The 27527-nt window shown below is 43.2% G+C and overlaps 1 protein-coding gene across 35 annotated transcripts in view; it reads right to left on the reverse strand.

Annotated features, from left to right (window-relative positions):
• Positions 1-1572: 1572 nt before the first annotated feature.
• SLMAP (sarcolemma associated protein) overlaps positions 1573-27527 on the reverse strand; it is a 96575-nt gene continuing 70620 nt past the window's right edge. For 20 of the 35 annotated variants that reach the window (XM_050313312.1, XM_050313331.1, XM_050313320.1 and 17 more), the window contains 3 exons: positions 26422-26593; positions 24854-24988; positions 19928-20217 (listed from right to left, as the gene is read on the reverse strand). In XM_050313312.1, the coding sequence (XP_050169269.1) occupies positions 20128-20217; positions 24854-24988; positions 26422-26593 (397 nt within the window). In that variant the 3' untranslated portion in view covers positions 19928-20127. Of the gene's footprint in view, positions 8239-19927; positions 20218-21241; positions 21332-24853; positions 24989-26421; positions 26594-27527 lie in introns of those variants that run through there. The other 15 variants (XM_050313314.1, XM_050313322.1, XM_050313321.1 and 12 more) reach the window with 4 other exon arrangements.

The raw sequence follows: 27527 nt of genomic DNA on the forward strand, positions 1-27527 counted from the left end.
GAAGATGACTGGTTTGATGTGATGCTCTGTTTCAGAGTAACATCATGGAAGCAGACACATCCTGTGTGTATCCCCTTGCATGACCATCACTTCTGGTGTCTTGAGGTTGGCCTGTGTAGGGCCAGGAGCTGGACTCCTTGATCCTTGTGGGTCGCTTCCAAGTCAGGATATTCCTTGATTCTATGACCAGGAGCACTTCCAGCTCCCACCCTGCTGTGCTGCAGCACCTCACTGCCATCTCCAGCCACTGTGGCTGGTGACCCATCAGAGCCAAAGGACAGCTCCAGCTGGCTATGCCTCCACACACACAGAAAGGGGTCTGCCCCAGCAGAACGGGCAGAGCAGGCACCTTCATCTTCCCAGCCCTTGGAAGACATGGAAAGCAAGTCAGAGACACCTTAAGAGAGGAAAAGAAAACAATGGGGAGCTATGCTGGGAGGGAAAGAGGCCAAGCAGCAGGATTACAGATGAATAACATGTGCAGTGTAATTAATCTAGATTAGTTTTTATTCTCTAGCATTAGCAGCCCGCAGTCGCAGCACGGGGGGATCTGGTCCCACGAGTTCCCAGCCTTCGCAGGGCTGGGCCGGATTGCTGGGCTCTGGGAGAGCTCCAGGCACAGCATCAGCGTGCAGGAAGCAGCGCTGGTGACTCACCGGCTGCATGTTTGCTTGGAGACTAATGAACTAATACCCGGCACTCTGGCCCTTTCCACGGCCCCTTCCATTAATCTTTGGGTTAAAAAGTGCAGCAGTCGCTCAAGAGGGAAATTCCCACAGAGCAGAAGGATTTGTGCCTGCAGCCCCCTGTGCTGACCTCCTTGGCAGCCCTCACAGAGCCAAAAGTCCGGCTCCTCCACCCCGTCAGCCGTGCTCGGGAGCCGCTGGGATTTATGGCTCTTCCTCCCGCCTGCTCTGGGAGGGTGGCTGTCCCACAGCACATGATGGGGGTTCAGGCTGCACAACTCCCATCTCGGGGATGACATGCAGATGCAGGGACTCTCCCTGGTGCCAGGCAGTTCACAATGACATCTTTTTTTCCCACAAAATATTCACCTTGGCATTTTTGGGCAGATTCCACTTTTTGCAGCAGCAAGTTGCCCATGTGAAGTGCTCTCAGCCCTCTTCACTGCCCTCCCAGCCTCCCCCCATCCAAACTCTGGAGATGCAGGGTTTTGCTTTCCCTAGATTACAAATTGCCACATGCTGTCCCATTACAGGTACTACCCCTAAAGGGCCCTCGCAGCAGCTGTGCCTGGAGATGTAACAGAGCTTTTCCAGCCTCCAAAAACTGAAGCACTGAAGTCAAAAATTGTTTCTGAAAACCCCTGAGACACAAGAGCTGCTCGGTGCCACAAACAGCAGGGGAGCCTGGGATCATGGAGTCAGGCTCTGCTGGTGAGTGATGTGCCACAGAATTTGATCTGTGCTTCCCTTTTCATCTGGGACAGTCTGTATTTAACATCGCATCGTCATGTGGAAAACTCCTAAATCATTCCAGGGATGGCAGAGACCTGCAACCACAGTCCTGGGGAATGGGACAACCAGTGCAATCTGGGACTGGGGATCCAGTTACCACACAGCTACTTCACGCCATCCTTTGACTTTATTTTATATTTGTATTTCTTCAGTGTAATAGAATACAACTTATTTTACATAATGTATACAAACTATATCACAGTGCTTTACAGAGCAAAGCATGAATTACATGGTGAAAACTGGGAGAAAAATGAAGAGGTCCTTTGCACTGCCAAAACCCCCTCTTTTCTCCCTGTTCCAGGAGACCTCCCAGGACATCCTGAATTCTAGTGGGAAACTCCCACCTGGTTAATTACTGGCCCCAAGGTGAAGGTGGCCCATCACCGATGCCCTCCCCGCTCTCCAGAGCAGGGGCAGGGCTGGTGTCCCCCTGACCCCCTCCTTGTCTGCCTGAAGACTTGTCACATTTAACCCCCCTTGTTCTTATCGCCGTTTTCTCACAAACCAAGCAGCAGCTCTCTCTTTTGAGCAACATAATTACTCCTGAAGTAATTACTGCAAACTCAGGGAAACCTCCCATTATTCTTTCCTCCAAGGATGAGCCATCTTTTGCAGAGCACAAGGGTGGCCTCAGATAAACCACTGGGTTTGGCAATGCCGCCTGCTGCATTTACAGGAGCAGTAAATCCTTCACAGCTACACAGTAACAGAGCCAGGGTGGGAGGCAGACCTGTCTCCTCTGACAGTCTCTTTGTAGCTGCTTTATGGACATAGCAAGGAAAAGCACTCACAACCACCACTCAGGACGTTATGGGATACTTGAAGTGACCTTACATCGATGACTGCCAGGTCTCCAAGACCTCGGAACAGGAGTATCAACAAGGGGAAAAGGGAAGGCTTTGGAGGCTGGAAGGGAGCGGGATGGTGGACAGCAGGAGCTGGGGGTCACACGCAACAGGGACAAGGCAAGGACAGACAGAGACTGCCCTTACTGCCAACACGAAAGATGGATCCCCAGAGAGATCCTTGTAGGAATCCTGAACACAACACACACCTGTGTGGATACACAAACACAACAAAGGGAAGGTACTGGCCACGGCTCCTCCAGCGCCCACACCACTGCAGAACATCCCAGAGTGAACAGGGCGCTACTGTAACAAAGGCTTTTAATGAGTAATAAGAATAACAAACCACTCGTTTTCCATTCTCTAACCTAATGGAATAAATGTATAAATTCCCAGCATCTGTACAACAATGTCATGTCCAGAAACTTCCCCAATATGGAAAGATCAGGATCCCTTTCTGCAAGGGTAAAATGGGACACGCCCATGGCAGAGCTGATGACAATGGGCAGAGAAAGAGCAAAGGCAGACGTGTAGGAGTAAGTTTCCCCACAACACTTAAAATAGAAACACAGTCAAATATACATTTGATGAGTAGGAAAAAAATGCTTAGTGGACAAGAAACCAGTTTTCCTAACTTCAGAGTCTACTTCCTCTCGTAATCCCTTTCATTCCAGATCCACATCAATGAATCAGACTTTGACTTAAAAACTTTGCAGCAGGAGAATTAGCCAAATGCTTGAATTAAATATTGCTTATAAAAATCTATTTCCTTTTCTTAACAGCAAATTTTCCAACTGGGAAAAGAGTTTGAGGCCCACATGCTTTCTAAGTTTGGAGAACTAGAAGTTTTCCTCTTTTACATCCCATCCCTTATAATCTGGAAAAGACACAGCCTTACACATCGAACTATTTTCCAAGAGAAACTCAGCAGGATATTTGCTTAACCAGGAGGAATTCTCTACATCTAAACCATCACTGAGTGATCTCTTAATTTCTGACCACGCATCCCACACTCCTTGAAACCACTTCAAGTGTGACAGGTCTCTGCTGGCCCTCATGGCTGTGGTTTGGTGTTCCAGGACTTCCTCCTGACCAGGACCTGGTGCATTTGCTGTGGCTCTCCTGGGCCAAGGGACAAACCCACCTTGGCCTGACTGCAAAGTCATGTGCTACCATGAGGTCATTCCAGCAGTAAAGATTAAATATGTCAGACCCTCCCCATAACTGCACTTACCAAGAAAGTCCCAAAACAACCTGACCAAAAAACCCCCACGTCCCTCTCAGTTTTGTAATGTATTGATATTACACAGTATAATCCCTGGAGCAGAGCAAGCTGGGGCTTGGTGAGTACACGTGAATCAAGCCTGAGCAACGGCCTCGCTAACAAAATAAAGGCATCGCCAGATCACATGGGGCCACACTGGCAGAGACAGGGGAAACCACAACTTACAATGCTTTCAAGAGGTGACTAAGACTTCAGGGATAGGATCAGGCCCTGCCTGATTAATTTTACTTTTCATCAATGGAGGTACACGAGCTTTTATCTCTACCGATAAAGGCTGGACACAATGCACGACTGATAACAACGGGAACTGTAATCTCAAACACTAAAATAGCAGAGTGTTTATTAAATTAATACTGGCTGGTCCATGTGAAGCTTCTCTTCCAGAGAAGGATATGACTATGATTAAAAATCATTTAAAGTCTGAATAGGACTTAAGTGACTAGGTTTAGGTCCCATTTTCTTAGTCCTCAGTCACCACACTTGGCTTAGTTTTGAGCTGCAACCATTTCTCATGCCATGGAAAGGAGGTTGCATCTTCCCCAGAAGCAAGCAGGAGACCATCATGTTTAACTAACAATGGAAGCTTTGCCTGTGGAAAATATCCTAATTTAAGTTTCCATATTGGTGGCATAACTGGAATATCTAAGTAATCGCGTGAGTGTTTTCTTGGACTAGTTTTAAGATTACTGCATAAAAGGAAACACTTTGAAGTTCTGGCAAAAATGAGAACTGGTAACTGGTGGCTTTATATCCTGCTGGGCCTTTCAGGGGCCATAGGCATATATTTAGAGCAGCAATTAAGTCAAGCTTTGCTGTTGTTCCCAAGAAAAGCACTTCTTGAGAATCTTCCTTAACAAGAGAGAAAAAGGAGGTAGCTCTCCCCATTTTGCTCCTGACTTGCAGAAGATGCCCTGCAAGGGCACAAGGAGTACACGTGGCCCAGAGCCGGCTCCCACACAGACACAGATGCCAACAAACCTGGAATCACTGCAGACTTGCAGCGAGCCCACTGCTGTTGGCTGCACACACAGAGACGCCCTCCTGCCCTCTCCCTCATGCTGGCCACTCCTGCCCTGGGGGAGATGTCCTGCACAGCTCCTCTCTGAACCTCTGCCTGGGGCCTCATGTTCTTGCAGGAACACAGGGCCAGGGCTCAAGGCAAGATCACAACACAGACACTCCTGAAGGGCCCGATGTTGAGGGCACTCTACCAAGCAGCTTTTCCTGCACACAACATCGATTCCTACCTGCCAGACGCTGCTGCCTCCATAAAGCAGTTAAGATGCCTACAGCAAACTTCATACACAAATTATTTTGATGGGTGAACAAGTGCTAGTGGACAAGACACAAAAAAAAGAGAAAAAAATTAAGAGTCTAGTATGGCTTCAATTAGCTTAGATTATTCTTTTTGCTTTACCCCCTGGCTTTAATTGGATCAGTACTTTTTGAAGCAATTTTGATCACATCTTACTAAAGAAAACATTATTCAATTTACTGCAGCAAAATAGACTGCATTGCAAAGCTTAATTTCCTAGGATCTCGTGCTCATGGCACGCTAAAGTCACGCTGATTCCTATCCTAGGTGTGCAACTGGAGATGTGGCAAGCTTTAAAGGACACTGAAGATCCTACTAAACAGCCCTTCTTCAGAAAGTGCTAAACATAGATATAAGGAGCACTGAAATAGTCTGGAAAAAAACCCAGACTGTATCCTAAGGCGGTGATGCTTCAAACATGTGCTGAAGCCCATAAAAATAAGTTAAAGGCTGTGTTGACAGACAGGATGAAGGAAAAATCTGTTTCTGGGATTAGTAGTTACAAAAGGTCTTCCAGATTCTGGAGTAATCACAGGATGAAATTTCCAGATGGTTCACCAGGATCTCAGTAAGACCAGGAGGAAACACACATCCCTGAAGTTACCAGGCACAGCAAATCCTCTCGGTAAATAGTACCTAGATAAAGGGTACTGCTGAGAATCATCACATGAAGGTGGCACCCAAAATCTTCTCAAAAAAGGACCAGCCTCTCCAAAATGTGTCAAATCTCCTCACTTTCCTGGAAGTAGGATAGGGTAAAAACTGCATCTTGCCCTACCTGTCAGCCAGGACAGCAGTCCTTGGTCCTGGGCAGACCCAGGCCAATGGAGGGGCACACTGAGGGTCTGTCTGGGGCACAGCTGTGATCCAGGACCCAGCCAGGAGCTGGTGGTTGTTTGTGAGATGCCCCAAACCATCTCACTCCTGCCCTGACACCAGCTGGGCTCATCTCCTTTTATAAAGCTGCTGTTTTGAGATGAGGGTGAAGACACTTGACAAGCTCGAAACAAAGCCTGAAGTGCCATCAGGGAGTTACCCCTCCCACAGGGAGCTGCAAACACAGAACACCTTCAGCTGTGCCCTTCCTCAGGTTTTAGTGTGAAACTCAGGCATTAGAGCAAGTGAAACCTGGCAGGAGCTATAAAAAGCAAGCTGGTGACCTCCTCCAAACCACCTTGGCAGCACTGGAGCCCTGCCCAGGGCCAGGCCCTGGGCTGATGGGCTGGTCCATGAGTGCTCACAGCCTGGCAGAGCTGTGAGCAGCAACGGGAAAAGGTAATAACCAGATGAGAGAAATCAGGAATCTGACCCAAAAGTTTGTTGAGCCAGCCCTGGCTTAAAGCCAAGGGAAAGTGGCAGCATCCACTCCACAAGGAAGGTTTGTGAAATGTTGTTCTGCCCCTGGAATAATGCAACATTTGTCCACATTTACAGAGGAAGCAATTCAGAGATGACAGAGGGTACACAGGCTGGAGGACACCAGGACATGGCACCCCAGTTGTCCAGCAGTGCTGTCACACCAGCCTTTCCCATGGCACCAGGTCAGGTTTGAAACAATCTCACTGAAAACAATCACTTGCTAAACACTTGTCCCTTTTTTTTAAACAAACAAACCAACCCAAACAACTTTCAGTCTCTGTCCCTGCCTGACAGCACAAAGTTGCTTCCTGCCAGTGAGGAGAGGCACAGAGACACATCCCTGCACCACGGCAGCTGCTGTGACATGGGAAGGGTACGTCTGCTTTCCTCACAGCAATTCACAGCATGAGCAACTTTTTTCAGTTAATATGGCACAGGAAATCCAGGTGAGGAGAAAACAGGGTTTTCTCTCTCCAGCAGGCAGGTGGGTGTGTTGCTGCCAAGGTGCAGCTGGCACAGAGGTGGGGCCTGCCAGTCCGTGGCTTTCCCCTTTGGAACGAGTGATTTCCCATTCAGGCATCAAACAGATGCAAGAACCCAGCCAGGTCAGCGCTCTTGGATGCTCACAGGACATCTTTAAAGGCTGACTGACAAGCTGTAGAGCAGATGTTCACCCTTGGCAGCAACTCAGCCGTACTGTGGTGTAGTGTTTCGCTTTCTCAGCTCTGGCCAAAAAGGCTGCCCAATCCCTCCACACCGTGGGATGGAGAAGAGACTGAACCTGACTGGGGGGATACTTTCTAATAGACATCAGCAAACTCCTCTGCTAGGAAACTGAGCAATTTACTGGCAGTCCATCAGTGCCCTGAACATCCCCTACTCTGGATGACCAACACTCTGAATACCAGAAACTGTGGCGTCACCACACGAGTCAGGCCTCATTTACAAAAGGCTTTTGGAGGAGTGCAAAAGCAGATTTCTGGAGGAAGCTGGAAGAGGACAAAAGAGCTGCCTGTGCTGCTCCTCGCACTCCCCAGCAGACTGCAAGCACCAATTTTCACACAGTTCAAAAGAAAAAGAAAAAAAAAGTGAATAATCCTTGCTAATAAATTACAGTTTGAAATGCAGTAAAGATCACAGAGCTGACGTGACTCAGGATATAGCATCTCTCTTAAATATACACACTTGAAGATGAAACACAAATGTCTCATAGGGACATTTCCTAAAATTTGCTCTCCCAGTAACTGTTTAAGGTTCCTGTTCTGCCATAAAAGATGATGTCACTGTTTATATAAATAAAGGCAATGGTGCTCAGCTCAAATCTGGGAAACCAGTCCCTTCCCTCTTAAAGTTTAGTAACCACATTAACTTTCTTACTAGGTTAGGGAGTGTAAGAACTGGCCAGGGTATAAATAGAAAACATAGACAAAAAAAAGGTGCAAAACTGACCCAAAACACATACTTGACACAGATTTCTTTTGTTCTCGGAAAACTGGCTAAATTAAAAGTGACACAGCTCTCATTGCTCTCACTCTGTCCATATTAGGGAGATTAAAGTCCTGCACAGGAGAGCTGCAACTGAAAAATATTGCCATTACACTGAGCACAAATAGCTTTTTCTTGAACACCGAGCATGCATGTGGCCTCCCCTCTCCCCCCAGCTTACATTTTATGAGATTTTGGACAGTCAGAGAAAACTCTCCTTCCATATGTTCAGGATGTTAAGATTTCAACCTCCTTGCAGCAGGAAAATAAAGTCATCTTCTTTGTAAAGCCACAGCACTGAGCACACACACAGCACCGAAACAGTAACGCATGAACTGAGCTCTGCCATTGCGGAAAACTGCAGGGATCCCGGAGCAGGTCTTGTTCCTGTCATGTCTGCAGATGCTCTGTTAAGGACTCCAGGGACATAGAGCAATTACTAGGGTTTGTTTCTGCTTTCCAGGAGCAGTTCTGTTTAGGAGAGAATAGAAAGGGATTATTTTTACCTTATAGTTTGGACTTAAAGGGTGTGAACTGAATGTTTCTTCCCACAGAGAGAGACCGTGTAACAAGTATTGCAGTGCTCTGTAAGGGGGGGGTTCCTTCTCAGCAGTGTCTGAAACCCCAAGGGCTAAGGAGGGTGGCAGGCAGGGCCCAATTAGCAGCACAGGAGTAGGGATGGCTGCATTTAGGCCACACACTGAGTCTAAAGGGTTTTTTCCTTTTGTTTTGAGGGGCACTTTGCTGGTTTGTGGGTTTTTTTTTTTTTGCTTTGAGTCAAAAACGTTGACATCTGCTTCTGGTAAAATTAATGATATATTTAACAGTAAATGTAGATTAAAACAGTACTGTGAACTGCATTGTCTGCATCTGCGGCACTGTAGGAAGTATCAATGAAGCATTTTCCACTGGCATGTGTTTAGAGAACAAAACATTTAAGTGAAGATCAATTTTTTCCATATATATTATGTACATTATTATATACAAGCGAGAATTAAGACAAAACAAAACTAGAACAAAGATTCTTTTAAGTTTTAAAAGGATCTTTGTCTCTTTTAGCCACAGGGATGGCCTAAGCCAAGCTCCACGGATGAGGCAATGGATGAGGAGACAGATGCACCAAAGGCATCTCACTCGTAAGACACAGTTTAGCCAAGGCAATACTCAGACCACGCAGGGCGTGCTGGCACCACCGTCATTCCTGCTGCAGCAGAAGAGGTCCCCACACCTTACCTTCTCCTGGCGCAGTCAGGGACAGCTCCACCCTCCACTGTGCCCCACAACAAGCCCTGGCCCTGGGACCAGCAGGGCTGCTGTCAGCACGGGCTGTGCCCACCCTGCAGGGGCACTGTGCCTTCACAGCAGCACATGCAGCTGCATTCTGCAAGGTGATCTCCACCAAATCCCATCCCACAACGTTTCCTGCAGCCGTGACTGCCAGAGAACAAAGACTTTGCTTCTGGAGACCTCAGTGACTAGAAGGGTGTCTCCAGAGAAAACCCTCTGGACCTGACTGGCAGCTACTTTACTGTTCACCTGCTCAATGCTGCAAGCACAGCTCCAGGTCACCTCCCTGCTGTGAAAAGCAGGAGAAATCTTCTGCCCTCAGGGACAGGGGAGCCCATGGACCTGGCTCTCACGAGGTGGTGGAAAGTGCTGGCCCCACAGGGGTGAGAGGAAGCCTCTGGTCACTGCAGCCCCACAGGTCAATGCCAGGAAGGGGATAAGAATGGAGCAGCCTTCCCATGAGGCTCAGGCATAGGGAAGGAAGGCAGATGCTGTCTCTGAGGCCCTTCCCTTGCCCAGTGCATTGAACATTGAACAGCACCTTCCACCCCGCTGCACTCGAGGTCAGGCAGGGGCAGCTCCCCTGGCCCTGGGCAGGAGCTGGGGACTCTCCACCACCACGCTGGCTCAGGGAGGCAGCAGAGGAACAGAGAGGATGGGAATGATCTCTCAAGGCAGGAAAAGTACTTTTCTCCTCTGAGGTAAAACTCAGGAACACCCCCATTCTTCCCAGACCCACTTGCCCTTCCTTCCCTTCCTGATGCCCCCCATCCCCCCCGTGCTTCTGCTTTGTGTGGGAACTTTCCCCAAAACACGCTGTTTTCCCCTCGTTTCCTTCCTCTCAAGACACCTGGAACTCGCTCCTGCCACCCCTTTATGGCCAGGCCACATTTCCCAGGCCACCAGCTTATTGTCCATGGAACCAAAACAACCAAACACACAGCTCGGGGCTGCTGGGGCAACACACTCGGAGCCAGTGCAGCTACAAAGGGCTTTTATGTACTGAAGATGACAAGTAATTTACTTCAGCAAAAACAGCCTGACATACTTGAGGAAAAACAGAAGCAGCAACTACCAGCAAGGACTTCCTCCTGAAGGCTGTAGGGGAAGTACTCTGAATCACAAAATATGTTTTGAAATGTATTTGAGATTTGTGATTTGACATCTCAAGCTGTCGGTAGAAGCTCCTTGCTTAAAAGAGTCAGTTTTGCATGCATTAAGCAATGCAGCACAGAAACCAAAGAAAAAATCCTTTCTGGCTTAAATGCCAGTTTAAAAGTTATTGGGAGGTAGCCAATTTGGGGAAGGTTTTTAAACACCCTTTTGCAAACTAAGGTGCCTCAGCAGAGATCTGGGTGCACAGTACCTGCCACATCCCAACTCCAACTTTATCCTTCTAACACAATGGATTTTAATGGCTTGAAACAGCTTTATCTGAACCTCTACGCCACTAGAACTGTATTAAGAAGCACAAAGCTTCATCCTGCTAAAAGAGACTGTAGAGATAAGTGGAGTTTCATGCAAAGCTCTGCTACACCTGCTTGTTCCTGCTACAGTGTTCACCTGAGTCTGGAAGCCACAGGAACACAGCTCTGCTCCCTGAACGTGTGCTGGGAAAAGAGAAGCTGCAGAAATACCCTTGATCACAGAATCACGAATGCTTTGGGTTGGATAGGACCTTCAAGATCATCTCATTCCAACCCCCTGCCATGGGCAGGGACACCTTCCATCAGACCAGGTTGCTCAAAGCCCCACCCAGGCTGGGCTTGAACACTTCAGGGATGGGGCAGCCACAGCCTCTCTGGGCAACCTGTGCCAGTGCCTTCAGAGTGAAGAATTCCTTCCCAATATCCAATCTAACCCCACCCATTACCATAAATGCTGGACTCAGCTGAAAGCCAGCAAGGCAGGCCAGAGTACACTGAGATGCAGGAGCCAGACACTGCTTTTCACTGAGGGGTGTTCACAACCTCCCCTCATGGACACTGCCAACTACCGGGGCTCAGCTCTCCCACCCTGGACACTGGAGCAGGTGGAATCACATTTAATGAAATCAACCCTAGAACCTACTTCTCCAAATGCACCAGAACCTGCATCACAGCAAACATCTCAGCCTGTGACTGCAGAGAAAAACACAGGGTTCTCAGCTGGAGGGAGGCAAGGCCAGTGTGTGTGTGCCTGGGCCTGCAGCAACAGCCACCAGCTGTGGAAAGAGGTCCACTTGACTCCAGTACCTTCATAAATGCAGTGCTGAGCTTGAGCTGCTTTTGAACAGCTAAGCGACCTGCATGAAAGATTTGGACAGCCTTCACAGATTTCTGAAGGACTGGCTTTCCCTTTCTCACATTTCAAGGATTCTCTTTTTATGGCTTTTCAGCTCCCATTAGTCAGAAGCAGGAAGAGTGAGGTGGTGGTGTCCCTAACCGGCGTTAACAGGACGTGACTCTGCCCTGAGTCATCATCCTCTTTCTCCTCAATTGGAGATGTCTGCTCACACCTGGATCACAGACACCTGTGGTCAAACTCATCGGGACAAGCAGATTGCTTCCCCAGCTTGCCCTCCAGAGGCTGCAGGAAGCAACCATCACATCACACAGTTAGAACTCTGTATTTTCAGACTATCTTCACAACCAAAAGGACCAAAGGACTCCGGTATGCGCTCAAAATCTAAAGAATAACAGAGCAGTTTCCTGATGAAGTATCTGAGCCAGCAGGATCTCAGCGAGGCCCTACTTACAGTCCAAGAAATTAAAATGTTAGCCCATACAGCTGCAGGATATTACTAAATACCCAATTACTGTTCTTTATTTTAGAATAAAAAAAACTTACCGTGTTTTAATAATCTCCAGTGAAATGTATTTTATGGGAACTGGAAACAATTCACATTAAATGAAGCAAATGAACACACCACTGTTACAATGAGCCCATGTGCACAGGAGTAGAACTGAGGGGCCTGAGCTGACAATGATCTCTGCTAGTGCAGTGGTCTCATCTTCCATCTTGATAAACTTTACATCAAAGGCTTGCCTGATGCATTTCCCTGCCCATCTAAGGACAGACACTCGGTAGCAGGGATATCCTGCAGACCCACATTCCAAGCAGATGCAACATCCTACACATCTGATAAAGCAATTCATTTCTCACCAAAGAAACATCCCAGAAGTGCTCGTTTTGCTGGAATTTTTCCAGTATTTGTTTCTTAATTACCAGGAGAAACATCATCTTGGGGCAAATAATTTTTTACCACTCTCTCTAGATTTGAAATGAGAAACCCCATGTAAGTCATTAAAGATTTTTTTGCTATTTATCTTCTAAGTCTCCTTCTGAACAGGGGTGTGGACGTGCTAAGGAACACCCTCACTCGCTGCAAAAGCAGTCTTCTTGTGAAGTAATAATAGGGGAGGCTGTTAATAATTTATTATTGGCTGGGACACAATAAAGGAACGTATAAACATGGTACAGGTGCACCACGGCAGCAACTTCAAATTTACTGATTAAACAAGTGGTGAGAGTCCTTTAAATTTCAAAGTACTGGAAACTAAGGAAGAATTACAGCTCAATATGCCCTGCAGAGGAAAGGCATACTATTGCTGCAACATTTAGCACAGACACACCAAGAGCTGGCCAGCCCAAGGGTGTCAGTGCAATTAAAAGACTGAGTTGCTGCAGGCTACATCTTCAGTTACCATTACAATGATTACCAAGTGGAAAAAAAAAAAAGAGCAATAACTGTGTCTTACAGTGCCCAGCTACAGCTGGATTACAGCCAGGTTCTGCAACAGGAAAGCTGCCCCTCAGCTGGGGCTGCTACACAGACATCAGAAACACCGAACACCTTCAGTATGACACCGAAGGAGCCTGTAATCCTGATGCTGAACCTTTACAAATGCACAAACCTTATCACCCTTTTTCACCTTTAGCACTACTCGGATATGAACTCACTCAGTGTCTAAGGAAGAGTGCTCTGCACTGATATTTGGAAGATCAGAAGTCAAGACAAAGTTACTGACACACAAGGTGTTACCAACAGCACCCCATGAAGAATAGCACACGTATTTAACACTTTTTTATGCTGGTTTTTTCTCCCCTTCAAAACCCCCAAACATCTACTGCATCTGGGAGAATGTATTCACATTAACTCTGACTTAAACTTTTTACACAGAGAAATAGCAGAGACAAGTTACACAGGGCCTTACACCAGGACTTACCACAGTCTGGAGTGCAACCATGTGCACTAAAACTGCACCCTGGGGTGGATCCAAACCACACAGCAAACAGGGAGGAGACTTCCCTTCCTCAAACTCCCTGAAAACTATGCAAGTGACTCAGGAAATGTCCTTCTGAGTCAGCACTGAAACCCAGCCCCAGAATTCCATCTGATTTACAGTGCAGATAAAAGACTGTAGGATTGCTCTTAAAGGATGATCCATGAACCCTGAGGGGGTCCGGTCACAAAAACCCAGGTAACTCTTGCACAACCCAAGGCTGAACTCCTGCCCCCTGCTCCAACCCTCCTCTCCCTCTGTTCACACACAGACCTGTCCCAGCCCGGCTTTACCTCCTCACAGAGCAGGGAAGGTCATGTGGCTGCAAATCCCATTTGTACAAAATAAGCAGATAAATAGATTCCAATTTTAAAATAAGTTTTAATTGGTTCATTAATTAGTAACTTGTCTTCTATCGCAATAAAGCAGAGTGTAGCAGTTGTGGAGTGCTGAAATTTGGAGTCAGGCTGAATGAAAGACTATGTACAATACACATCAGCTTTCTGTTGTGTTGTAAATTTATTCTCATATTTTTTACCATTTATTCATCCCAAAAGACATATTGCATATTTGGAACATTTTTAAAGTAAGAGCCACTGTATTATTCAAGACAAGAAGTAGTTTTGTCACATCAAAACTGATGACATACTCAATAAAATTATTTTCCAGAGCAAGAACTCCTTACAAGAAATATAAATAGAATATAAACTTCATAAATGATCTAGCATGAAAAGATTAAAATAGTAAATCCATTCCATACTGAAGGCAGTACTTTACCACTCATGGTGTGTGTGTTGTGTTTCTTAAAAAAAACAAAACAAAACCAACAAACCATCATTTCCCAGCAGAGGGCACTGAAACAAATACGGGCAAGTTTTGGTTAAGTTTACTCTAATAGAACAGAACGAATTGACCACTTCAACCTTTTGTCTGCAGTTACAGAACTAATACGATCAGGTAATAAAAAGTTACTTTTAGTTTAACCCAGGCTTTGGATTTGTTCATCAGACACGACGAAGACACCGCATGCTTGGAAGCACATTGGCATTTTCGATGTGTCACCCGACACAGTGCCAGAATTCCACCTCCCTAGCGACACCTCCATCCCCACGGCTGAGAATCATTCCACTGAGAAGCTCCATCACATCCCCGCTCCCACGGCTGCCAAACACCCGTGCTCACGCTCTGCTGGGCCTCATGCAAGAGCCATCCCAGAACAGCCACTCCACACATGCACATCCCTCGGAGCGCCAGAACCGCCACACACCCAGCACTGCGAGCGACCGAGCCGGGAACACCCACAAAGCCAGCGGATCATTCTGGAAGTGGCACTAATGGGCAACCAACACGATGGGGCTGAGGGAAGAGAGTAAAATGGCTGTTCTTGGGAAAAGGACTGGCTTTGCTCCATCCTAAGATCTAAGGGAATCAGAGCAATCTGTAGGAAGCGGTCAGCACAAAATTCAAGAATGTAGAATAATTCATGCCTGTCAGAGCCTTTTAAAAGTAAAATTCCACTGTTCAAGGTTTAAAAAAAAAAAAAAAAAAAAGAGTGTACTGGTGTTGTTAAAGCAAGGCTTCTGTAAATCATGGCATTCCAATAAAAGTGATCACTGCACTACTATCACTGTAACTAATAACGTGGATTACAGAACAGCTGACAGATGGCAAAAACTAAGTGAAGGAATTATTCCATGAATGTTTTCCCTACTGTGCTTCAGGGATCTGGGTTTTGGCTCACTACTGTTCAACAGTGAATGATCAATAGCCTAGAAGAGCTTCAGTAATCATCCCTGTAAAAACCTGAAGGGAAAAAAAAACCCTCTCAAGAGCTGAGCAGCCATGGGAACAGGTTGCAGCCTTGGAATGCTGCCTACAGTGACTTCCACCAAACAATATTGCAAGGAATACACTGATTTGATTCACAAGATGAAACTCCAGATGCTAGAAGTCCGTGAATCCCAAAATAAGTTCTGGTAGACAGTCAACTGGGAATACCAGAGCAGGATATAAAGCTTATTGTCTATTTATATGATGTCAGTAAGGTAATTACTGTAAGGACATGTTCTGTTCTGGCATCTAGTCTTCAAAAAAAGAACATTCAGAAAATTAAAAATTGTTTAAAAAGCTGACAACAAAAACTGAAGGGATGAAGAAATAAAAATTAAGAAATTCAATCCATTCACATAAAGTAAGCTTGGAAGGTATGACCATGGCATGTCAAATCCCTAGATCAGGGTGACATTTGCAGCAGAATATACTCAGAGATATACTGAAATCCAATTTTTGGGAGCCAGAGCAAGATGAACCCAAACACAAGGTTGGATTTTGTTTTGGGGTTTTTTTTTTTGAGAGGACAGTAGTTGCTCACATAACTTACCTACAGAGGAGAGTGATCCTTTTTCTTGAGTCCTTAAAGCAAGAATTCTTTTTTTCTAACACATGTTTAACTTCCTGACACTCTGCTGCTGATGTTGAAATCAGTCAGTGAAGTTTTATGATTGTGACATCCAGAAGAGTGATGGGTTCCCACTACCTTTCCAAATGCAACTTGAGCCTCTCTCTAATGGCCCTTAACCCCCAAACCTGGTTTTCAATTGCTGATTCACCTCCTCCTGCTGGGAGCCTTTAGTCAGACAGTGGTAGCACCCAGTTTTTAAAGCAGTAGTGGGTGCAACCCTCTCTTCCAAGCAGAACTTGGCTCTGTGGGCAAACCTCTGCTCACTTACAGTAAACTGATACAAACTAAAAACCCAGGAAGGCTGAAAAACCTCAAAACTGCAGCCCAATTCCCCACCAGAGGAGAAAGAAGTCTGTGTCCACAAGCATGTGCAAAGAGGGACTGGGATAAGTAAATCAGCTGGATCTGGGGAATTCAATGCAGCTGTTTGCTGGAAGCAATCACCCTTCAAACAGAGGTATACACGAGAGAGAAGGAAAGAATATGGCTTGTAATTCTTTTATATGATCCATCGCTATTAAAAATGGAGACTCAAAATCTTGAGACAGTTGCTAATGAAACACTAATGGTGGATGGACAGCCTGAGGGGAGGGGAACCCCAGCCAGCCCCAGCTGCAGAGCCAGTGCAAACAACAGTGGCTTCCCAAAAGCTGTTGTGGTGACCTGGTGTTTGAAAGCACTCAGATGCTGCTGGTGGAATGAATTCGGCAGTGGTTTTGTCATGGAGAAGATTCAAGCTGAAGAAATGATTCTTGCAAGTGGTAGAACCCTATGGATTAAGGCAGGAGACATTCAAAATCTTACGTAAAGCACACTGAAATTCTGGAACAGGTAACATACTTTAGAAAAATAACTTAGGAATATACCCCAAAAATACATGCACAGGTGATTTTACCTTTGCTTCAGCCATCAGTCATTTGATACTAAGTCTCACTGTTTTATGAGAACACTTGGCAATATACTGTGCAGGCTCCCAATTCTCCATTTAGCACCAAAAATCCAGAGATTCTGCAAGAAGGATGAGGCTAAGACTCTGGAAGAATGCATTTAATTCAGCTACAAGGAACAGGAAAAAAATCACACTGTATTTTTTTACATACTATGTATTTTTAAATAAAAGGCCTGCTGTTGTAGTCCCTGTTTAGGTAGAATTCTTTTAGAATTTAAAAAAGGTGCCTCAGTCAGGACACCAGGACAAACCTGAAGAAGTGTTCAGATATTCTACTACAGTAAATCTTCCAAATTGAACTAGCAACTGATAAAACAACCCTCGAACTTTTCTAGTATGAGGAACCTTTTTAAAACCTCAAACTTCAGTGCAAGCTCAGAGCACTTGTTTTACAAGTAGAGCTTCTTACATGTGTGAAAAGCTGCTCCTTACAGTAACTCCAAGGCTTAGCTAATCCAGCCTTACAGAAGAAAGAACCTAAATTTGAATGTAAAAGAACACACATATTTACCATTTAAAAAAAGGAGCAATGAAAAACCAGAAAGATTTGTGCAAGGAGTGCTTGCAAAATAACTCCACTTGCTGTTCTAGTATCGAAGCACTGAAGAAGAGCAGCTTCTCAGTTACCCAACCCTCCTCCAGGGATTCTCACAACATGAGAGTGAACTGTGCATTTTAGCTCATTCCTCATCATTTTGAACATGCAATTGTCAAGAACTCCTGGGAAAGGCACTGTATTAGGGAACCACAGGTATACTTGTAAGCACAAACCCCCATGCAATGTGTACTATGTGTATATAAATATGCACACATGCACAGAATGAGATTAGAAATATTTCTCCCTTAACACAACCATGTTGGGTCTCAAGCTGCAGCTCTCTGATGCTCTGAAGATTTCTGAAAACTCAGCGTTAGCCTTTAATACATGAACAAACTTGTGTCCCAGCAGCTTTGCTGCGGTTCAGGTCCCTCCCAGCTGTTCCCAGGGAACTTGGCACCTTCCCTGCTGCCAGGCAGGAGGGACCCCCTGCTCCACTCCACCTCCTCACACCACGTCTACGTGCAGGGAGGAGAGAAGAGAATCCACTGAAAAAGAAACAGTAGCTGAAAGAGGGACAAATAGAGAGTTTGAGATGCTGAAGAAGTGAGGAGGCAGCATCAGGGCTTTCCTTCCCTCAGCAGGGCTTTTTTTCCCCCTCTAATGCCCAGGACCTGCAGCCACTGCTCCTCCCATCTCACCACCCTGCCACCGGCACAGCCACCCTTCAGCTCTGAACACCTTTTTCCTCCCCCATGGAAATCTGCTCCTGAGCCTTCCACAGTTCTCTCCTACCCCATTTCTTTCTGAAAATCACAAACAGGAGAGGGATCAGCCAGACAAAAACTTAAAACCAGTGCAAATGTGAAATACAAGGTAAAAAAAAACAAAAACGTCTTTTGCTTCTACTGGACATGCTGCAGACACAGTGCCTCTAACTGTGGCAATATCTAGTGCAAAAGAAACTTAGCATGAATCTCTTGTTTTCAAATGACATTCAACTCAAACATGCATAGGGAGAGTAAAGTTATTTTATTAAATCATGCACATCACGTGTGTTAGTGCAAATAGTTTAATCTGTACTCCAGAAATTCTATTGTATTTTTATATCTTTACAAAATAGATTTAAAACAATTATTTACTTTAAAAAATGTAATTCTGAAGTTAAGCATTTCAGAACAATATTTGCAATAACCTATATACAAGAGGTACTAAGTACCACTGGCATACGAGTGTTCTGTGGTTGGGTGGCTTCCTGCAACTGAAAAGGATGAAATGAATGAACTAAATGACAATATTTATTTTCTACAAGTCACTTGTGGACTATTTTTTCCAACTAATAATCCTCCCATTAGCAAATCCCATGTAACTTAAGACAGAACTTTTAATTAAAGGACAATGACCCTTAAAACCTCACAAAGTAAATTATATACTAAATTTCTATTTAATTATTTAAACTATCTGTCGATTGCCATAACATCCTTTCAAAGCCAATTGAATTGCTGAGATTACCTCCCTATTTTGAAGTTTCCTTTAGCAGAGCCATTTTACTTTACCATTCTTTAGCATAGTATTTAAGTCTTTAATAAACTTTTTTGACAGAACTGTTGAGCTGAACAAGACAACTACAGTCTACATTTAATTCAGCACTAACTACAGTGATTCCCACCAAAAGTCAGCAAATAGCAATAGTTAATAGTACTTAGATAAGGAAAATCAACTTTGTAATGGGGACCACTGCATCATACTTACAGCCATGTGATGAGGATGCACAAAATTTTACTACCAAATTAAAATCATCTTCACCTGGCAATACTTCAGCAGGCACATGATTCCAATTCCGTAGCATTTTATGTATCTTAGATGTTTTCAGCTAATCACAGACGTGCTGTAGCAGTTCTCTTAATAAAGTTACGTCAACAAAAGCTTATCTAAAGAGCTGCTCCAGCTCAAGTCAGAGAGTATCAAATGACTGAAAAAATAAACTGATACATGTGATATGTGAGAAGGTATTCATACTTTTAAAGAACGCATCTCTTTAAATATATGAAATTTAATAAATTACATTCAAACTAAAGTTAACGTAAGTTGAATCACTGCACTATGTCCATCAAATGACCAAGTACTTGCTCCCAGAAACACCTCAGTTCACTCAAGAACACACACATGCTACACTCGCACACCAAATACTTCAGGCTGGTCTTCACCATCAGTATCTCTATCTCTTTAAGGCTGGACATGAATTGTGTTTATTCCCCAAACCCATCAATAAAGCAATCCTTATCAAAGAAAAGTATGCTTCCTTCGAAAGGCGTGGTAAGAGAAGTTTTCTTAAAGTCTTGTTCCCAACAGCTCAGTGACTGACAGCAAGTAAAATGATACACTAGTTTAAAAAAAAAATAGATCGTACTGAAAGGCACTGAGCACACTGCATCTGTTTCCCAAGTATCTGCAAAGTTACTTGGCTTGGATGTCCAAATCAGAAATGTATTTTCCTCTTCTTTCTGGCAATCAGATTCTAAAGTCAGTGTCCACAACCCTAGCCATTATAAATAATTTGGTACCAAGAAGCCTACTTTAGGCCACCATTATAGTATTCAGAACCCCAGCATACTAATTTAAAACTTGCATGAAGTTGTAAGCAAAAATATTGCTCACAGTATGATGAATCACAATTTTATTCCCTCTTTATAGACAGATACATTTTATACAGTTTAAAGCAAATGACCCTACTGCTGTTCTCACGCAGAGCTGTGCTGTATTAAGAGGTAAAAAGGAAGAGAATTAATCTGTTTTCCCTCAGTAAATGAATGTTGCCAGCTTCTAAAGGGAGGACGGTGTATGGATTCAACAACAGTTCTCATGGAGAAGCTCTGGTTAGGCCTGGGTACAGCACCACGGCTGTCACAGCAACCAAAGCTGCCATCACAGGCATCCAAGGCCATTGTCTCTGTGTGGAGAGAAAAAAGAAATCAATATCATATCTGTTCTGATTCACACTAATCAGTTTACCTCGTGGTTCCTGCAAGTCTCGAGTACCTGTTGATAGGCATCACTACCATGTTACCCACGAGCCCTGCTGCAGGCTAGTCCTGACTCGGAGCAGACAGCAAACCGTGTTCTCTAGCACAGGGAACTCCACAGCTCTTCAGGACTGAGGATCAGCAGGAGAACGTTTGGCAGCTCCATTCCCAGGTTCGTTAGTGGAGGCACCTCAGAAATCTGCTCTCAAACATGCGAGGGCTCGAGGTGTTTAAAACACGCTTTGTGCCAAGTCATCGCTAGACACGGGCTTGTTCAGTACCGAATCTTTAACTTTGGAATGTTCAAATCCAGATCTGTGGCGTTAGTTTGGAGCAGATCCTAACAACATCATTTTCAATGGACTGTCACAACATCGCATGACAACAATGGCATTTCGAGAGGAGGACACACTGAGAGACATTAGAGAAAATGCAAGCTGAGAGTTCGGAATACAAACCAACCACCTATTTCTTGTCTTTTTTTTCCATCTTTCCATCAGCAATAGTGAGAAAAATTAAAGTGTTTAGAGCCAGAGAGGAATCTCTTAGTCCATAGATAGGAACCAAAGCTTGTTGACTTTTATTATTAGAGGCAAACTCTTCATTTTCCATAGTTAATCAAGCAATTAAGTTTTCTTACAAGCCCTAGCATCACAGCATTGTGCAAAAGGCAGCCCATTTGCTAAAGGCAAACTGAGACCGAGTTAGAAGAGGCACGTTCAGAATCAGTTAGGATGAAATTAATTGTTAGAATTAAAGAAATCACATCGATGTTAAGTGATTAGTTGATTGCTCAGCTCGTCAGTATCAACAGGATGGCGTATTAAATGAAGGGTTTGCTTCAGGTAAAGAAATACCTGTGAGCATTTGAACCATGCACTATTTCATACAGAAATGGCACAAACAGGTGAGAGGGACAAACATACATTGACTGAACAGTAGTGCTTGTACCTTTCGCTACCACAATGGGCCGTAACACCAATACAGGAAAGCCAGGATTAGGCCGATGAATACGGCTGGGACGGGTTGTAATATGGAAGGCTAAAGAAGGGAAGGGATATTAAAAATCACTTTGTGCTATAAAAATCAATCAGGTAAAGATGATTTAGAGAGGGGAAAATAAGTCAGTAAGTTTTGTTTTAATTGAAATGTATTAAAAGACATCTAACACATTGCAGCATTATCTAATCTGGTATACAAAGTTAGTACACCATTCTACTCAAATGAACAGGGATGTTTAAAAATAAAGGGAAGTAAGCAGAAAATGTTCCAAGAAACCTCTTGTCACAACTTGGAATTTAGCACTTGAAAACAAATCTTAAACTGATTTGCCTGTATCTTATTTATAGTTGGTTTTCAGTTTTTCTAAGTGAGAGGAAATCCCATCTGGATTTCTTGAGGTAGACAGACTCACACCAGATTTTGAATTTTTCAGGTATTTCTTCATTCCTTGCTAGTTAGCCTTTCCCATTTTCCATCACCAGCCTCCAGGAAAAACAATCTTTTTCCTCCATTAGTGAGTCAATTAACTATGTCCACAGGCAAACCCAGCAGTTCAGACATTTCCGGGAGATTGTACCGTGACTGTACAATCACCACTCCGTTACTATAAAGCAGAGAAGCACATTTCCATCAGAGATACCACAAAGCTCAGCATCTCTGCCAGCTCAGCAGCCTTGTGACCAAATGCAATTCTGAAAATGGATCAAATGCTGCAGCTGGGCCAAACTCCAGCTGAGCAGCCTGCAGGGTTCCTTCAGCTTATGGCCTCGTTAGAACCAGCCACACGTTTTCTCAGCTCTGTTCAATCAGCTGTAAACCACTGCATGTTCTGGAGGGACAGCCTCTATCCATGACAGGATAAATTAAAGGCAAAAATGGACCTAATTTTTTTTTAAGCTGTCCTTGGAAGACATCTGCTTTCTCTGTCTCCTAGCCTACATATTTGTGCACACACAAAGACACACAGGGATAAGTTCAAACCATGCCAAATATTTGAAAAACTTTTTTTTGTGCTGAAGCTACCTTGATTTTTGTTCAGTCAAATAAATAAACAAATATAAGTTCAAGACTGAATTTTCTAAAACATTGTGATTCATAAATAAAATCTCATCCTGTTATGAATTTGCAGAAGTCACTTAATCATAGAACCTCCAATATGGTTCAAAACACAGGAATATTAGAAGGCATTCTAGTCTCTGCCATTCAATCATCATTTTTTTTTTTCAATCAAGGCAAATATTTAACAGACATGTGTAACTATTGAAGTAATTTTCATGCAAGATTATTTTTGTGTAACTGGTGCCACAAATCACAGTGCCACCTTCCCACAGAAAGCATTGTTGGCAGAAATAATCACAGCAGTGTTCACAAAAGTGCCAGAAGTTTAAATCAACCAGAGCAGCTGATATTCTCAAACCATTCACATCATTAAATGTCGTATGAAGCGCATCAGGAAATAACCAGTGACTACAAGCATGCAAGCACGAGTAGTACACCACACTGCTAAGCGTGTCAAGAACACAACACTGCAAGTTTTTTAAAAGTAAAACTGAAGTATAAATACTTAAAATTTAAATGATATCCCAAGTGGAGTACAGAAGCCTTGTCTTTTCTAACCTTTGTTAGTTCACTGAACAAGTCTATGGATTCATTTTTTTTTTTTTGGTAAGTTACACACATTCACTGCCGTGGCATCTTGACAAATGTTTGAAACTGATGATAAATATCCACTCCATCCAATGAAATTGCCTCCAAACAATTACATTTTTCCCTTCACAAACTTATCAATACATAACAAATCTCCTTTTAGTCAAGGAGCACTCACTAGGTGCTTTAACAGAAATGTGCATCTTTTATTAGAATATGAAGATATGCAAACTCAGACACAGACGGGCTGCAAAAAGGAACAAACGCCACAGTGGGAAGCCACTTTTTGTTCCTCGGAAATGAAGTAGCAGATAATGATTCCAGCATAAGGGGACTTCAAAAATTTGACCTTGGAACTCAGCCCAGTATCCACGGTGTCTGAAATAATCCCCAAGATGGACATGTTTTACATTACTGACGGGGAGCAATGTTTGCTGAACAGCGAGTTTGTCCTGCAAGTCCTTACGTGGCTGGATGCTCTTCAGCACACCCTGACCTCCAGGTTTCAACTGTCATAACTAACTCCTCCTCTGGAAGCAGATTTTGGCAACTGCTGTGACTCCTGATTTCATTTACTTACCTCTACTTCTTCCTAAAGTTTCCTTTACCTTACAAGCATTTCCACTGTCATCAGGTGTGCTATTTCCCTTCACAGTATGTCTTTCCTTTACTATCCTCCTTTTCCACTGATCACTTTAATTCTGAGGTTAATGTTTGAGCATAAAATCTCACATTCACTATTATTTATTCAGTGTGCTCTCTGCTACTAAAATGGGGTGGGGCTTTTTGCTGGTTGTTTTTGATTTGTGCCTGCTTAAGTAACTCAGTATGATCTGAGCACTGCAGAAGAGTTCTAAGTAAGAATCGGGTTCCAAGAGAATTATAACATTATAAAATCATTTTTCTGAAAATATGGCTGAAAAAAGTGAGAAGGGCTTTGAATTCTTTACATCTTTGACAGCTCTACAATGTTAGAGGTTTATATTCAGGAATTGATTATGGCAAGGGTATTCATACTAACTTTTGGGCATCTAGGAGTCAGCTGATTTTAGAGGATGGGGTACTGTAAAATTTCTTTGTAGTGAGAGAAATAGTTTTCTAAAAGGCTATTTCAGAGCATCCACTGTTCTCCTGTTTTGTACTGTCCACTACAGGAGTCGTTCACCCTGCAGTGAGCACAGAGGCAGCAAAGGAAGACAACAAAGCAGCCCTCCCAGGGTAGTAAGGTACCTAAAAATAAGGCCATGACCCCCTTATAATGTGTGTGCCACACCCCTAACGTTTGGAGGATTTCAGAATCTTATTATATAAAAAAAAAGTTGTCTCTAGCTGTAAACTCAGTTCTAATGATACAACCTCTCAAATTAATTGCAATAGAAAACAGTATTTTCATTAGTGAATAGATAGGACAGTTCAACCACTGCTTAAAGCATGAGCCCATCAGGAATAACCAGTTAAGAAGAATGAGCAAGAGTAAGGAGGGAACATCCATCGTAATAAACACTAAGAAAATAAAAACATCTAGAAAAAGGTTGCTCAGTTCATTTGGATACAGGTTTCTGAGCTTTTACCCCTGTATCATTTTTTTGATTTCAAAGAGTTTCCTTAGTTCTGGTTCACTAGCATTTAAGCCATATGTTTTCAAGAGAGCAGATATATAAGGACATACTTAAACCTGTCACACGACTGTAAATTGAACTTTCATGTGGAACTGTAGGAGTGTAATGACCTGCAGATTTGCAAAGGTAGGACCAGAATGGAATTTTGCAGATATATGTATGTATATATATGAGTACACAGACTTTTTTTTTTTTTTTAAGTCTGTCCTTTTCTATTTGACTCTTCCATATTCCTTCAATCAACAGCATTGCCAGTGGCATAATCTGACTCCCCCCCCATTTTGTACAGACTTACGTTGTTTCCTTTTTCTTGTAGCAGCTTCAGGTTCTCCTTACACTGTTTGAGCTCTTCTGCCAGTGACTGCTTTTCCTGCTCAGCCACCTCATACTTTGCCTTCAGCTCCGAGAGCACAGTCTGTGTTCTTTCATACTAAAGACAAAGAGAGAACAGTCTGTGGACCCCTGGACACCCAACACATGCTGACATTTGCTTAGTGCACAGCTTCCTTTCCTGTCATCTGCCTGGCATAACTTGCCTCGGATCAGTACACTCTTTTGTCACACAGGCAGTGTGGAGTTTACATTTCCTTTTTTGCCTAAATGAAGATTTTTGCCTGACTTGAAGGGCTAGAATTACTAAAACCAAGGAAATAGAAAGTAAATGCGAGGCCTTAATTAATGTCTTATACCAATTATTCATTATCATACTGGAAAGGACTGTAAAAACTAGGAAGACAAAACAAGAGAACAAGGAGTCCTTCACATTTGAATAGTTGTCTTACATCTAGGCTGCAGCTTAAATCCCCACACCCAGCAAATAGGTGCAAAAATCAGCATTCTGTATCAAGTAAATAAAAACCTCTTCCCACAGGGCAAACTCGAACATAAGGCAGGCATTAAAAAATGTTATGCCTTGCACTGTCGTGCCATAATCCTCAGTGTGGGTCAACTGTAAATAGTACTGGGTGAATGTGACACATGTTCCTACAGCATGGACAGCTTTTCCTTTTTCAAAACCACATTCCACTTTTTCTAGAGATCACAAGTTTTCTAGTAGTCCTTCTGTCAGGGACAGAATCAATGACTTTCAGTGATGGCATTTACCACAAATTTCGAAGATCAGGCATCTTTGCAAACACATCTGATTACAAAACCACAGACTAACATGAGAGGGTTTTTCAAACTCTGAAAATTGTAAGGAATGTGACATGGATGAATTAAAGAAAAGTACTGCAAAAGAAACTAAGAGCAGTGACTGGGGAAACACTCAAAATGCTCCTAAAAGGAAGCAAGTAAGTGTTGGAAAATATGTCCTTCTTCCAGACAATCCTTAGATGCCAGGCAGATGAAATACATGCTCAAAATGCTGACCCTTATGCACTTCCAAGTCATCTTCAGCAGTCCAATGATCCAGTAAGATGAAAGGAGATCTTTGTAAAGAATGTATAGTCCCACTCAAACAAGAATTTAGATCTAACTAGGAAGATCAGACTAACTAAAAAAGAATCAATTTTGACTCTAACAGCCAGTGAAGCTCTAGACCATGACATTCAGAAGACTCTGAACAAGAATTTACCCATCTGAACAGCTTAAAAGTAAATTCACTAGGGTAATGAATCAAAGTAAAGATTAGGAAGGTCCCAATGAACACAAAAGCAATTTTACCTGAAATCTTCCTTTTTTAGATTTAACTGCTAGTTTATATTTTCTTAGCTACCATTACGTGTTTGCAATAAAATTATGAAAACATTTCATTACTGGAAATCTTTTTTTATTACTAGAACATTTTTCCTTTTCTTTTAGCTCAAATGTCAGTCATCAGGCACTACAGTCCTTCAAAATGGAAACAGTATTTTGTGTTACCTCTTTCTGAACATCTTTTGCTTGACTCTCAGCTTCACTGAGCTGAGTTTTCAGACTAGCTGCATCCCGTTGATGTTTTTCTCTCAAAGATCCCATCTGATTTTCAAGTTCCTTTCGGGACATTTCGAGAACACTGATATCGCTGGTTAGGGCCAAACTCTGTTTCTGAGAGCTGCAAAACAAAACCATATTGATTCCTTATGTATCTTGAATTTAAACAGGCACTTTTCATCCTCTAAAGCTTCACACGTTATTTTTAATGTGTAACAGTAACACAAGTACAGATCTTTGTCTCTTTGTACACAGTATGGCAAAAAAAGGCTGGCCACGATCTTCCTTTAAAATACATGTCCACAGTTTAGTGTGTATAACCAACCACAATCCATAATTTAAATTAGTTATAACTAATTTTTATTTTCTTATTTTACATTTTATTACTCAGAGTATTTGCTATTATATACTCCAAAATATTTTGAAACAAATTTGTAATAAGCAGTCTGTCCAAGGCTGTTCAAAGCATTTCACTTGTTTGCACATGTGCTTCTGCTTACTCCACCTGCATAAGCTGATAGCTAGTATGTTCAGCTGTTTAGTGCAATTGTGTAATAACCATAGAGAGCTCAAAATTAGGCTATTTAAAAAATCACTGTAATAGCCAAGTAGTGTTAATTCATTCCTGTGCAAGAAAAAAAATAAGGAAGAGATCTTGCATATCTCCGTTATGCAAATCCTGTAATTTCTTGTCTGACCTTGTGTAGGCAAAAAACAGAAATGAGGGCATAATGAACCAAAAAAGAAAGGTTTGAATACTGAAAAATAATACATTACTTCTTGAAATGTTTTACTGTGAGACATTTTCAATTTTCAATTAGATCTTACAACACTGAGGAAGCCACAAGGGAAAAGAGACCACACATACATCTAAGCATGATGGTAACATTCAAGATCCACAATACAACAAAATTGTTGTGCCATATATAGTCTGTGAATTATATTCCAATATCTAAAACTGAAAAAAAAAACCCACAAAAAAGGCAGATGAAGGGATAAGAGGGGAAGTTGTTTCCAAGCACATTTGAGTGGCCTTGAGAAATGTCATGTGCTCA

Source organism: Myiozetetes cayanensis, unplaced genomic scaffold, assembly GCF_022539395.1.
Source record: "Myiozetetes cayanensis isolate MyiCay16 unplaced genomic scaffold, myiCay2020 scf18, whole genome shotgun sequence".
NCBI lineage: Eukaryota > Metazoa > Chordata > Aves > Passeriformes > Tyrannidae > Myiozetetes > Myiozetetes cayanensis.